The 12,560-nt window shown below is 48.7% G+C and overlaps 1 protein-coding gene across 2 annotated transcripts in view; it reads right to left on the bottom strand.

The window, feature by feature from the left end:
• Positions 1-12,560, bottom strand: part of SREBF2 (sterol regulatory element binding transcription factor 2) — a 75,241-nt gene that overhangs the window by 8,990 nt on the left and 53,691 nt on the right. Inside the window, exons 13-16 of one of the 2 annotated variants that reach the window (XM_063622892.1) lie at positions 8,729-8,778; positions 4,999-5,167; positions 3,353-3,470; positions 1,123-1,232 (exon numbers count right to left, since the gene is read on the bottom strand). In XM_063622892.1, coding sequence (XP_063478962.1) covers positions 1,123-1,232; positions 3,353-3,470; positions 4,999-5,167; positions 8,729-8,778 — 447 coding nt within the window. The remainder of the gene's footprint in view (positions 1-1,122; positions 1,233-3,352; positions 3,471-4,998; positions 5,168-8,728; positions 8,779-12,560) is intronic. The other variant, XM_055253039.2, reaches the window with a different exon arrangement.

Raw genomic sequence — 12,560 nt, forward strand, 5'->3', positions numbered from 1 at the left:
GGGCATGGTGGCAGGTGCCTGTAATCCCAGCTACTAGGGAGGCTGAGGCAAGAGAATCGCTTGAACCCTGGTGGGGGCGGAGGTTGCAGTGAGCCGAGATCGTGCCACTGCACGCCAGCCTGGGCAACAAGAGCAAGACTCTGTCTCAAAAAAAAAAAAAAGTTCACTCCCGTTAAGCTAGTAATCCCATTTTTGGCAGTCTGTCATAATGAAATTGGCTTAAAGAGAGAAAAAAGTTTAACACATATTTGACTGCAGTGTTGTTTTTAAATAAAAAGATGGATACAACCTAAGCTTTCAATAGCCATAAAGAATGGTATCTTCACAGTATCTGGAACAGGCTCCTGTTAGAATATTTTAAGTCTTCTCTCTCAGCCTTAGTTTTCTCAACTGCAAAATGATGACAGTGGTGATCCCACAAAATCAGCGGGGATGGTCATGCTTCCCTGAACTTGAAAACAGAGGCCACAGGTCAGGGATCATGATAGGGTGACTGATTTTCTGGGATCCCTCCCTCCCTAGGGAGAGTGACCAGCGGTAGCTTGGTACCCCCATCTTCCAGGGTGGCCACAGAAGCCCAAGAGTTGGCAGCTGATGTGCTATCATCCTGATGGCAGTTTAGGGACAGAAGTAAAGAAATGTCATGGTGTCAATCCAGTCAGCGGGCTGCGCTGTGACACTGATGTGATGAGGGGCTGGGGAGTGGTAGAGAGGCCCAGATGAAAAGTCTCTTCAGCAAAGAGCGTAAGGCCCAAGAGCTGCCTCAGGGGCCACTGTGCATCTGAAAGGTGACTCCCCGCCATCCCTGGAGCCTGGGCCACTCGTTGCTTGTTCTTCTGGGCATTAAGAAGGGTTCTCACCTGGGCCACACAGCCAGGGCTTGAGGAAGACATTCAATCACTCATTGCCCTACTTCTCTGAAAACCATAGTTTCCTGCCTCTAAGTGCTGTTTGGGAGGGGGTGACTGTGAATTGGGGCCACATGAGGGCCACAGGTACGAACCTGGGATCCAGAGAAGATGCTGGCGTCTACACTCCTAACACCCTGGACCCCTGGGGCAAAAGCACTGTGAAAACCTGAACTGAGCACCCTGAGACTGTGGGCCACCCGCAGGTGCTTACCCAGGGCGGATTTGAGCACGGAGCTGCTGGAGAGTGGGGGGCTCACAATCCCCACAGAGTCCACAAAAGAATGAAGTAATTTCAAGTACTCCAGAGCACTGGAGAATTCACTAGGAAGAAAAGAAAGGGTCCTATGTACATCAAAACACATACACAAGGCCCACCTCATGGCCTGGCTGTTCAGCTCTCCAGCTCTAAGACCCAATGGCCATTTCTGTCCCTCTCCTGTCATCCCAGGCACACGCAAGCGCTGTCTATGTGCACCCTTTGTATTCCTCAGGCATCCTTCCTCCGTGTCTCTAGGCTGTCACTGATACTCTTCTCTCTACTGGGGGCCTTTACGTAGCATCCCCCACAGCCTACCCTCACTCCTCTTCTTAAGCCCCAAGTCCAGTGTCATCTCCTCCCAAAAGTTTTCTTATCTCCCAGGCAGAACTGCCCCCTCGCCCTCTCCTCAGGTGCACCCCAATCAGGATCTAGGCCTTGTAGGAAAGTGACGTTGGGGCCGGGCGCAGTGGCTCACACCTGTAATCCCAGCACTTTGGGAGGCCAAGGCAGGCGGATCACTTGAGGTCAGGAGTTCCAGACCAGCCTGACCAATGGTGAAACTCTGCCTCTACCAAGAAATACAAAAATAAGTCAGGCGTGGTGGCGCGTGCCTGTAATCCCAGCTACTTGGGAGGCTGAGGCAGGAGAACCGCTTGAACCCAGGAGGCAGAGTTGCAGTGAGCCAAGATTGTACCACTACACTCCAGCCTGGGTGACAGAGTGAGACACTGTCTCAAACCCCCCCCCAAAAAACAAACAAAAATAACAAAAAACAAAACTGACTATGGCATCTGTCTGTCTCTCAGGTCTTACTCTGTGAAAGAAGGACTGTACTCGGTAAGTATGTCAGAGAGAAAAATTGCCCGGCACATTCCATGAGGGGCTGGGTCCCCAAGATGTCCAGGCCAGATGTGTCTGCCTTCTGCTGAGCTCGTCACATTTCATTCCCATCCTCTTTCTTTCTTTCTTTCTTTTTGAGACACAGTCTAGCTCTGTCGCCCAGGCTGGAGTGCAGTGGTGTGATCTTGGCTCACTGCAAGCTCTGCCTCCCAGATTCACGCCATTCTCCTGCCTCGGCCTCCCAAGTAGCTGGGACCACAGGCGCCCGCCACCACGCCTGGCTAATTTTTTGTATTTTTAGTAGACGGGGTTTCACCGTGTTAGCCAGGATGGTCTCGATCTCCTGACCTCGTGTTCTGCCCACCTTGGCCTCCCAAAGTGCTGGGATTACAGACGTGAGCCACCGCGCCCAGCCCCCATCCCCTTTCAACAGGCCCCTGCTCCCTACCCCAAAAAGCAGAGCAAGCTAATGAAATTCCTGACTTGGTCCAAGTACTGACTCCGCTTGGTAAAGGGATACATAAAAATGGGCACAGCTGCCAGGCTTGGTGGCTCATGCCTGTAATCCCAGCACTTTGGGAGGCTGAGGCGGGTGGATTGCCTGAGATCAGGAGTTCGAGACCAGCCTGAATGACATGGTGAAACCTCATCTCTACCAAAAATACAAAAATTAGCCAGGCATGGTGGTGGGCGCCTGTAATCCCAGCTACTTGGGAGACTGAGGCAGAAGAATCACTTGAAGCCAGGAGGCGGAGGTTGCAGTGAGCTGAGACTGGTCCATTGCACTCCAGCCTGGGCAACAAGAGTGAAACTCCATCTCAAAACAAAAAAAAAGGCCTGGGCGCAGTGGCTCACGCCTGTAATCCCAGCACTTTGGGAGGCTGAGGCAGGCGGATCACGAGGTCGAGACCATCCTGGCTAACACAGTGAAACCCCGTCTCTACCAAAAATACAAAAAATTAGCCGGGCATGGTGGTGGGCACCTGTAGTCCCAGCTACTCAGGAGGCTGAGGCAGAAGAATGGCGTGAACCCAGGAGGCAGAGCTTGCAGTGTGCCGAGAGAACACGCCACTGCACTCCAGCCTGGGTGACAGAGCAAGACTCTGTCTCAAAAAAAAAAAAAAAAAAAAAAAAAAGGCGCACTTGGTCTAGGAGGAAAGGCCAGGTCAGAGTTAACATAGGGCTCTCATTTTTGAGAAATTAAATACAAAGGAACCATTTGATTGCCCTGCCAACCCGATGCCAGGGCTTGTTTCCCTCCAGGAGTGCAGGCCTTCAGGCTGTCCTGGAGTTGCCTGCATAGACAGGTCCTAAGGCAGGGGGACGGGTCTGGGGACTTTACCAGCTCTCTTCTTCTTGGTCTCCAGCCTTCTTCTTGGCCTGAGGTTTCACCAAGGACTCTATAGCTCGCTCCAGCAGGTTCTTGCAGAAGGCCTGGTGGACCTGCGCAATGGGGTCAGCTGGAAAAGAGACAGGCAAGGAGGGTTAAATGGAGCTCATTTATGAGCCCACTTTGTCTTTATGGAGAGAAACTCCAAACACAGCCATGCCCTGTGGATGGGGATCAGATCCCCCTTCTCCACCAAAGCCCAGAACTACTGTGCTAAACAGTTGGAGGCTGGGGGAGAGTGTTCACTCCCAGGCTGAAGAGCTCAAGACTAGTTCTGGATGAGCTCCGGTGGGGAAGGGGCGTGGGGGAGGGTGCTGTCTCCTGGCACAGTACTCATCACTCTAAGGTTGGGAGCTGTCAGGTGGAGTTGGATCAGAAAACAGAAAATGGAATGTCTCAGAGGATTTCTCTTCTCCATGTGGCTAAGGAGAACTACCAGGCAAGGAAAAAAAGGTGGTAGCTGCTGCCAAGCTCATGACAACAAAGAACATGCTCTGGTTTTTCCAGAGCCTTGTCACGGAACGTGCCATCAGCAGTGACCTGTCTGAACTGGCTAGACACGGGGCCTTGCAATGCTTGGATAGCTGACTGTCACCAGCAAGTTTCTTTACTGGCAGGCCTCAAATCACCAGCCCCTTCTCTCTCCTCACATGTGGCAGATATGTGGGCCTCGATCTAATGACCAGGAGAAGGAGGGACACTTATGAACATATTCCAGGTAACAAGGCCTGGAGCCAGGGACTGCCAGAGATGACAAAGCCACTGAGAAGTCCATGTCTAGCCAGCAGGGGTCGGGTAGAAAGATTTAGGATTGCCTTTGCTTACATCCTTTATATTTTGGTGTTGCACACAATTCTCACGTTGAGCAGTAAAGTTATTATTTAAAAAAGAAAAGGATAGTGAACCCCCCCAATGTGGGACACACACCCCTGTACCTGTAGAACCTTACTCTCCCCACAGACTCCAATTCTGAGAGGGGAGGAAAAGTACAGCAGAAAGCATACAGCCACTGAGCACTCAAGGTCTAAGTCAATCCTGACCAGCCTCTACTGCTCCAAGGCCAGGCGAGTCGACTCCAATCACTATCAAATGCCAGGGACAGAAAGCCAGCACCTCCTTCCAATGCCTGAAGCCTCGTCCCTGTCACCACTCTGGGCAGTTGATGACCGCCTGCCACCTATTGTTCCCGAACTCTCCATATATGTCTGTCTGCTCTCCCAATGGGGGAGACCTGGAGGCCAGGGAAAGCAAGCCTCACACATCCTTTGGGTCTCCAAAGTGCCCAAAACAAGGGCTAAGAGTACACTTGGAGCTTAATTACAATTTATTACTGTGTAATGTAAGGACCATGGGCTCTGAATGTCAGAGAGAGCAGAGCTGCACATCCAGCTTAGCCACTGACAATTTCTGATCAGGCTTGTGACCTTAAGCAAGTTACTCAACCTCCCTGAGCTTCAGTTCAAACAAACAAACAAACAAACGGACTCAACAAATTAAAAGACAACCCGTGTCTCCGCATGTCTGGTGCACAGTGACTCTGTAGTACTGGCGGTTTGCATGGCTTTCTCCAATTCTGAACGGCTCCAAGGTATTCTCACCTGGGTTCCTCTGGGCACAGTACAGACTCTCCTTGGCAGCTGACTTCACAGACCAGCTCCGCTCCATGAAAAACTTCTGGCCCAGGGGGTGGCAGAGCCAGCGCAGGGAGTCAGGAACAGCACTGTGCTCGGGGCCACACAGGCTCTGGGCTCGGCTGAGGAAGTAGCTCTGTGGAAGGACAAGGACCAGGGGTAACACCAAGGTGGCAGAATGCTGGCTGCAGCCACTGTGGGGTGCAGAAAGCACCATAGTGGAGGTGGTGGCTTGGGGGGAGACTGGGAAAGATCAGCACAGGGCTAGGACTCCCACAGGTACCTGGAAGTAAAGCCCACCATGGAAACTAGGGTAAGCCCACCAGTAGGGCATGCTGGACTTGCTGACTAGGTCCAAATCCCAGCAGGAGGGCCGGGAGCACCCACAAGGCACGCGTGGGGCCCCTGCTGCATCCTGTCCTGCTAGGGCTGCCTAATCCTACTGGCATTCAACCTGCAGGGTAAACTAGGAAGTGGTTTCCCAAGGAGGGATCTCAGGGGCCCCCTGGCTGCTGTACTTTCCCCTCGGCCCCGTGAGTGCCAAGCCAGGCAGCCCCTTCTATCCTGGGACTTTTTATCAAGTCATTTTAATTACATATCTTTTAGACTCTTTTAGGCAAAATTATTCCGCTTTGACTAATTTTTCTTTTACTTTGCGTGTAAAGTTTCGAACAGTGCTCGGCACATGGCCAGCGGTCAGGGTCACATCAGATGGCACTAGAGTGAAGGGGTAGCTGGGAGGACAGCCCAGGCCCCCATCAGGCAAGTATCTATGTGCGGATGGTGAAAGACTCCCCCCCACAAAGCTGGCCCTGCAAGGGCGGCCCCCTACAGAAACCCCACGGCACCCCTGCATGAGCCCCTGATGTGAACACCAGCCTGCGAGAAAGAACGGAGGGGGAACCTGGAAAGCCTCTTTGTGGGACAATTCAAAGAGCCAGGGCCCCGGTCACTGGGTCCCTCCTCCACTTGCTGGGATAACATCATTCCAGGACCCCACTGACAAGAACTGCAGGAACAATACTATCTACCACGTTTTCAGTTCTGTCACTTTTTGAGCGAGGATATTTTCACACTAACACCCACGACTTCCAACCCATAACCACTCCCCGAAACAGGCCAGGGTGAGTGAGGAACTGAGGAGGGAAGACAGGAGGGAGGGAGAAGCATAAGACAGAAAGCCCAGGGAGCCCAGGGGCGGGGCTGCCAGGCCGAGGCCCGCAGACATCGCTTCCACACCCCAGCCCTTGCCCCCACAGGAGCACAGCTGTTTCACGGTCTGGTTCAGTCTGATGGTTCTGACCTTTACTGGGCTCTAAGTAGCCATCAGCGAATGTAATGGCTTCAGAAGACTTGAATGCCAGGGTCAGAAATAGCACTGTCAGAGTGCCACTCAAGGACACATACAGAGAAGACTATCTCTCTCCAGGGGGAACCTGGAGACACTGCCTGAGTCTGAGAGAAAACAACCTGTTCTATAGACACATACTCATAATCTCAAGGCAGCTTATGAGATGAGGTGGGGTGTTTCACTTACATTTCTAATCATGGGACCAGTGGCACCAATAGTCCATCCTTCCTCTTTGCTAACCAGTGTTGATAGTGGATATTGGAGAACAAATGTAGAGGAACCTTGTGACCCTCTGCCAACCTGCCACAAAGCACTCACTGAATCTGAGCTCATAACTGCAATGGTGGGAGAACAGCAGTTGAGGAGCTGAGCAGGGAGGGAGGCTGGGGGGTGGTGGCACGATTCCAGGGCTTCGGAGGTCCCAGAACATTCGAACGGTTGACTCCAACTCTCTTTCCAAGAACAGCCAATTCCACATGTCCAATCAGCAAGGGAGCCTGGTGGTTGCTCCAGGAGAAACTGAGGACCAACTGGTCCCTCACAAGGGCCCAAATGTTACAAGTAGAAGCAAAGCCTAGTCCAGGTCATATGGCAAGAGAACCAGAAAGGCAAATGTGGAAATCACTAAGTTAAAATGTATTTTAAGCTTAAGTCTTTTCTGTTTTTTTTTTTTTTTTTTTTTTTAAAGACAGAGTCTTGCTCTGTCACCCAGGCTGGAGTGCAGTGGTGTGATCTCGGCTCACTGCAACCTCCGCCTCCTGGGTTCTAGCAATTCTCCTGCCTCAGCCTCCCAAGTAGCTGGGATTATAGGCACCCGCCACCGCACCCAGCTAATTTTTATATTTTTAGTAGAGACAGGGTTTCACCATCTTGGCCAGGCTGGTCTTGAACTCCTGACCTCGTGATCCACCCGCCTCAGCCTCCCAAAATGCTGGGATTACAGGCATGCCCAGTTTTTTTTTTTTTTTTTTTTTTTTTTGTGACAGGGTCTTACTTTATCACCGGGGCTGGAGTGCAAGTGGGCAATCATGGCTCACTGCAGCCTCAACCTCAGGGATCAGATGATTCTCCCACCTCAGCCTCCCAAGTAGCTGGGACTACAGGCACATGCCATCATGCCTGGCTAATTTTTTTGTATTTTTTTGTAGAAACGGGTTTTTGCTATGTTGCCCAGGCTAGTCTCGAACTCCTGGGCTCAAGCAATCAGCCCGCCTCAGCCTCCCAATAGTGTTGGAATTACAGGCATGAGCCACTGCGCCCAGGCAAGCTTAATTCTTAAAACAGGCCGGGTGCGGTGGCTCACACCTGTAATCCCAACACTTTGGGAGGCCGAGGCAGGTGGATCACCTGAGGTCAGGAGTTCAAGACCAGCCTGGCCAACATAGTGAAACCCTGTCTCTACTAAAAATACAAACAAAATTAGCCAGGCATGGTAGCAGGCACCCATAATCCCAGCTACTCGGGAGGCTGAGGCAGGAGAATCGCTTGAACCTGGGAGGCAGAGGCTGCAGAGAGCTGAGATTATGCCATTGCACTCCAGCCTAGGTGACAAGAGTGACACTCTGTCTCAAAAAAAAAAAAAAAAAAAAAAACACACACAAAAAAACTTTTAGTTATATTAATAACAAATTTCAGCTGAGGGCAGGGGAGCTTGAGTTCAGTGGTTTAAACTAATAAGAAATATAAATCCTGGGATACAGTCATCTACAGTATGGCTTCTATAAGGGAAACTGAGAAAATAGCTTTTCTTACTCTTTTAATTTTCTTGGCATTATAGTCGTATACTAATTTTCCTTAATTTTTTTTTTTTTTTTTTTTGAGACGGAGTCTCACTCTTTTGTCCAGGCTGGAGTGCAGTGGCGCGATCTCAGCTCACTGCAAGCTCCGCCTCCCGGGTTTACACCATTCTCCTGCCTCAGCTTCCCGAGTAGCTGGGACTATAGGCGCCTGCCACCACGCCCGGCTAATTTTTTGTTTTTCAGTACAGACGGGGTTTCACTGTGTTAGCCAGGATGGTCTTGATCTCCTGACCTTGTGATCCACCCGCCTCGGCCTCCCAAAGTGCTAGGATTACAGGCGTGAGCCACCGTGCCCAGCTGAGACAGGGTCTTGCTCTGTCACCCAGGCTAGAATGCAGTGGCACAATCACAGCTCACCGCAGTCTCGACCTCCCGGGTTTAAGCAATCTTCCCACCTCAGTCTCCTGAGTAGCTGGGACCACATGCCGCACAAAAGATAACCAGGCACGCCATCATGCCAGCTAAGTTTTGTATTTTTGGTAGAGATGGGGTTTCACCATATTGCCCAGGCTGGTCTTGAACTCCTGAGCTCAAGTGATTCTCCCACCTCAGCTTCCTGAAGTGCTGGGATTACAGGCGCAAGCCACCATGACTGGCCTAAAAAAAAAAAAAAATTTTTTTTTTTAAGTTTCCCTAAATTGTATAGACACCAGAATCCTCCCCAACTGGGGCCTAGGAGCCTCCCCCTGTAACTCATGTGCTAATTGCCTGATGTGAAAGAGGCTGTGGCAAGAACCCCACAACTGTTTAGATCCTGAGAGCCACTCAGTATCCCTGGGCCAGTCCCAACCCCAGGTTGTATCCCCCAACATCGGTCTAACCCCATGGCTCTCAAATCATGTGCCAAGGCAGTCTGAGGTGCCACAGCAAGTGATCGAGGGAGCCATTGGCCATTTTAAACTTTTGAGGAAAACAGTGATGCTCAACATCAGCTGGGCACTATAAGTGACTAGATGGGGAGAGCCTGCAGCCTCAGCAATGAGATCACACTAGCTTCCTTTGGAGATGTCATATCTGTCACAGTACTGTGTGAAAATCAATGTTGAAAAGAGAGAGAGTTATGGTTGCTAGTCTGATTCCAAAGCTTGAGGTGTGCAGTGCTTGACAGGTTCACGTATTGGTAAGAAACATAGTGAGACCATGCTTGTGAATAGCCATTCCACTCCAGCCTGGGCAACAGAGTGAGACTGTATCTCAAAAAAAAAAAAAAAAAAAAAAAAAAAGAATATTTTGGATTCTTAATAACCATGAGTTCTAAGAAATTATTAAGAATCTAAAATATTCTCTTTTTTTCTTTCGAGACAGAGTCTTGCTCTGTCACCCAGGCTAGAGTGCAGTGGCATGATCTCGGCTCACTGCAACCTCTGCCTCCTGGGTTCAAGCGATTCTGTCTCAGCCTTCCGAGTAGCTGGGATTACAGGTGCGTGCTACCATCCCTGGCTAATTTTTGTATTTTTAGTAGACACGGGGTTTTACCATGTTGGCCAGGCTGGTCTCAAACTCCTGACCTTAGGTGATCCACCCGCCTCAGCCTCCTGAAGTGCTCGGATTACAGGTGTGAGCCACTGTGCCTAGCCTCTTTTTTTTTTTTTTAAATAGAGACATGGTCTCACTATGTTGCCCAGGCTGGAGTGGAGTGGCTCTATTCACAGGTGTGACCATAGCTAACTGCAGCCTCAAACTCGTGGCTTCAAGAGATACTCCTGCCTCAGTCTCCTGAGGAGCTGGGACCACAGGTGTGTGCTACCACTCCTAGCAAAAAATATTATTTCTTCTTTCAACTTCACATATGATTTTTTCAAATGACCACTAAGCTGTTAAGACAATTTAAATACCTATTAGGATGTTCAAACTTAACTACTTAACAGAGGCCAGGTACGGTGGTGCATGCCTATAATCCCAGCACTTTGAGAGGCTGAGGTGGGCAGATCGCTTAAGCCCAGTAGTTCAAGACCAGCCTGAGCAACACAGTGAAACCCTGACTCTACAGAAAATACAAAAATAAGCTCGGTGTGGTGGTGTATACCTGCAGTCCCAGCTACTCGGGAGGGGGAGATGGGATGATCACTTGAGCCCAGAGAGGTTGAGGCTACAGTGTGCCGTGATTGCACCACTGCACTCCAGCCTGGGCAGCAGAGCAAGACACTGTCTCAAAAAAATGAAAACCAGAACCGTTAGTTATTTCTTTTGGCTAAGGGACGCCATGAAAAATTTACTGAGACATAGTGAGTAGATAAAGTTTGGGAATCTTGAGTCACGAGTTGAGCAAATTTGGGAACCTCTAGTCTAAACCATTTTCACAGAGGCTAGCCCTCCACTTGCCCCCAACACCTGGCTCATTTGTAGCTAAATTATCTCACCAAATTCAAAGCTTCTTCCTTTATAAGAAAGTACTGTCTGAGTCTCTTTATCCTCTCTCAAGAGAAGTAAACAGAGAAGAACAGTTACTTTAAAGATGACAGTTCTCCTTTTTCCATCTTACTGAATATGCAAATTTGATAATACTATTAAGTTTCAAATATTTATATCCTTTGACACAGCATCACCATCTCTACAGATTTGGTCTGAGGAAACTCTTACAGAGGTGCATGAAGACAATGGACAAAAATGTTCCCTACAGCACTGTTTATAACGGCAAATACTGGAAACAACCCAAATGTCCATCAGCAGCACCAAGTTCCTCTGTAGAATGAAGAGGCTACAAAGAAATGCCCAAGATTCATCGTTAGTCACTGAATCTGGAAGACCAACACTTCCAGACATCAAGACGTAAGAGAAAACTCAGCCGTTAGGGTTGGGTGGTGGTGGTGCAATGGAACAGACTCAGACTAGCAGATCCGGAGGCAGACCCACTGTACACGGATCCTTGATTTATGAAAAAAAGGTGCCACTTGGTGCAGCAGGGGAAGGACAGTTTTTAAAATAACAGGTTCTGCATCAGGTAGATATCCTTATGGAGAAAAACAGATCTTGCACTCCTACCTCCAACTCTTATAAAAATTAATTCCAGGTGGATTAGGTACATATGTGTAAAGAGTAAAAAATAAAGCTTCTAGCAGACAACATAGGAGAATATCTTCATGACTTTGAGGTAGGACAAAGATTTATTGAACAGGACTTAAAATGTCTAACTGTAAAGGAAAAGACTAATAATCTGGATTTCACTGAAATTAAGAGCTTGTGCTCTCACTAGACACCATTAAGAGAGAACAGACAAGCCACAGAGTGGGAGAAGGTATCTGAAAAGCATATATCCAATAAAGGGGTCATCTCCAGAATAAAGAATTCCTCTAATCAATGAGACGACAGATAATCCAAATGAAAAAGAGGTAAGACTTGAATTGAATGTAACAAAACAGACTATCCAAATTGCCAATAAATGTTAAGAAGAGGTGCTCAATTTCATTAATCACCTGGGAAGTACAAATGAAAACTACAATGAGATACACTAGAAGGGCTTTAAAAAAATTGACATTATATGTGTTCGGTAAGGATGTAGAACTGGAAGTCTTGTTCACTGCTGATGGAGTGGAGAATGGCCAACAATTTGGAAATACGCACAACCTCTGACCCAGCAACGCCATTCCTAAAAATGCAGTCACGTTTCCTAAAAGATGTGTGTACAAGGAGGTTCACAGCTGCACCCTTCATAATAACCAAAGCCAGAAAGCAACTAAAAAGTTCATCTGCAATAACCTAGTCATACAATGGAACACTATAAATGTAAGAACGAACAATCTATAATTCTACATAACAACATAAATGATTCTTATACATGATATTGAGCAAAATAAGTAAGACACAAAACAGTGTATACTGTAAGACTCTCCTTATATTAATATAGTTTAAAGAGAGGCAAAACATCTGAGGTGACTAGGATGGTGGTTAGCCTTGGAAGGCTGGAAGGCTTGGGGGAAGGGGCAGGTTAGTGATTGCAAAGGGCCCAAGAGAAGTTTCTGAGGTCTTGGTTCTGTACTTTGATCTGTCTGCTGGCTATAAGGGTGTGTTTACTGTGGAGTCACTGAACTGTATATTTACGATTTGTATACTTTTTGACATGCATTTTGTAATCTTTTTTTTTTTTCTTGAGACGGAGTCTCACTCTGTCACCCAGGCTGGAGTGCAGTGGTGCAATCTTGGCTCATTACAACCTCCGCTTCCCAGGTTCAGGTGATTCTCCTGCCTCACCCTCCCAAGTAGCTGGGATTACAGGTGTGCACCACCACGTCTGGCTAATTTTTGTATGTACATATGTATGTATTTATTTTGAGATGGAGTCTCGCTCTGTTGCCCAGGCTGGAGTGCAATGGCGCGATCTCCGCTCAATGGAACCTCCACCTCCTGGGTTCAAGCGATTCTCCTGTCTCAGCCTCCCAAGT

The sequence above is a fragment of the Symphalangus syndactylus genome, chromosome 18, assembly GCF_028878055.3.
Source record: "Symphalangus syndactylus isolate Jambi chromosome 18, NHGRI_mSymSyn1-v2.1_pri, whole genome shotgun sequence".
Classification (NCBI taxonomy): Eukaryota; Metazoa; Chordata; class Mammalia; order Primates; family Hylobatidae; genus Symphalangus; species Symphalangus syndactylus.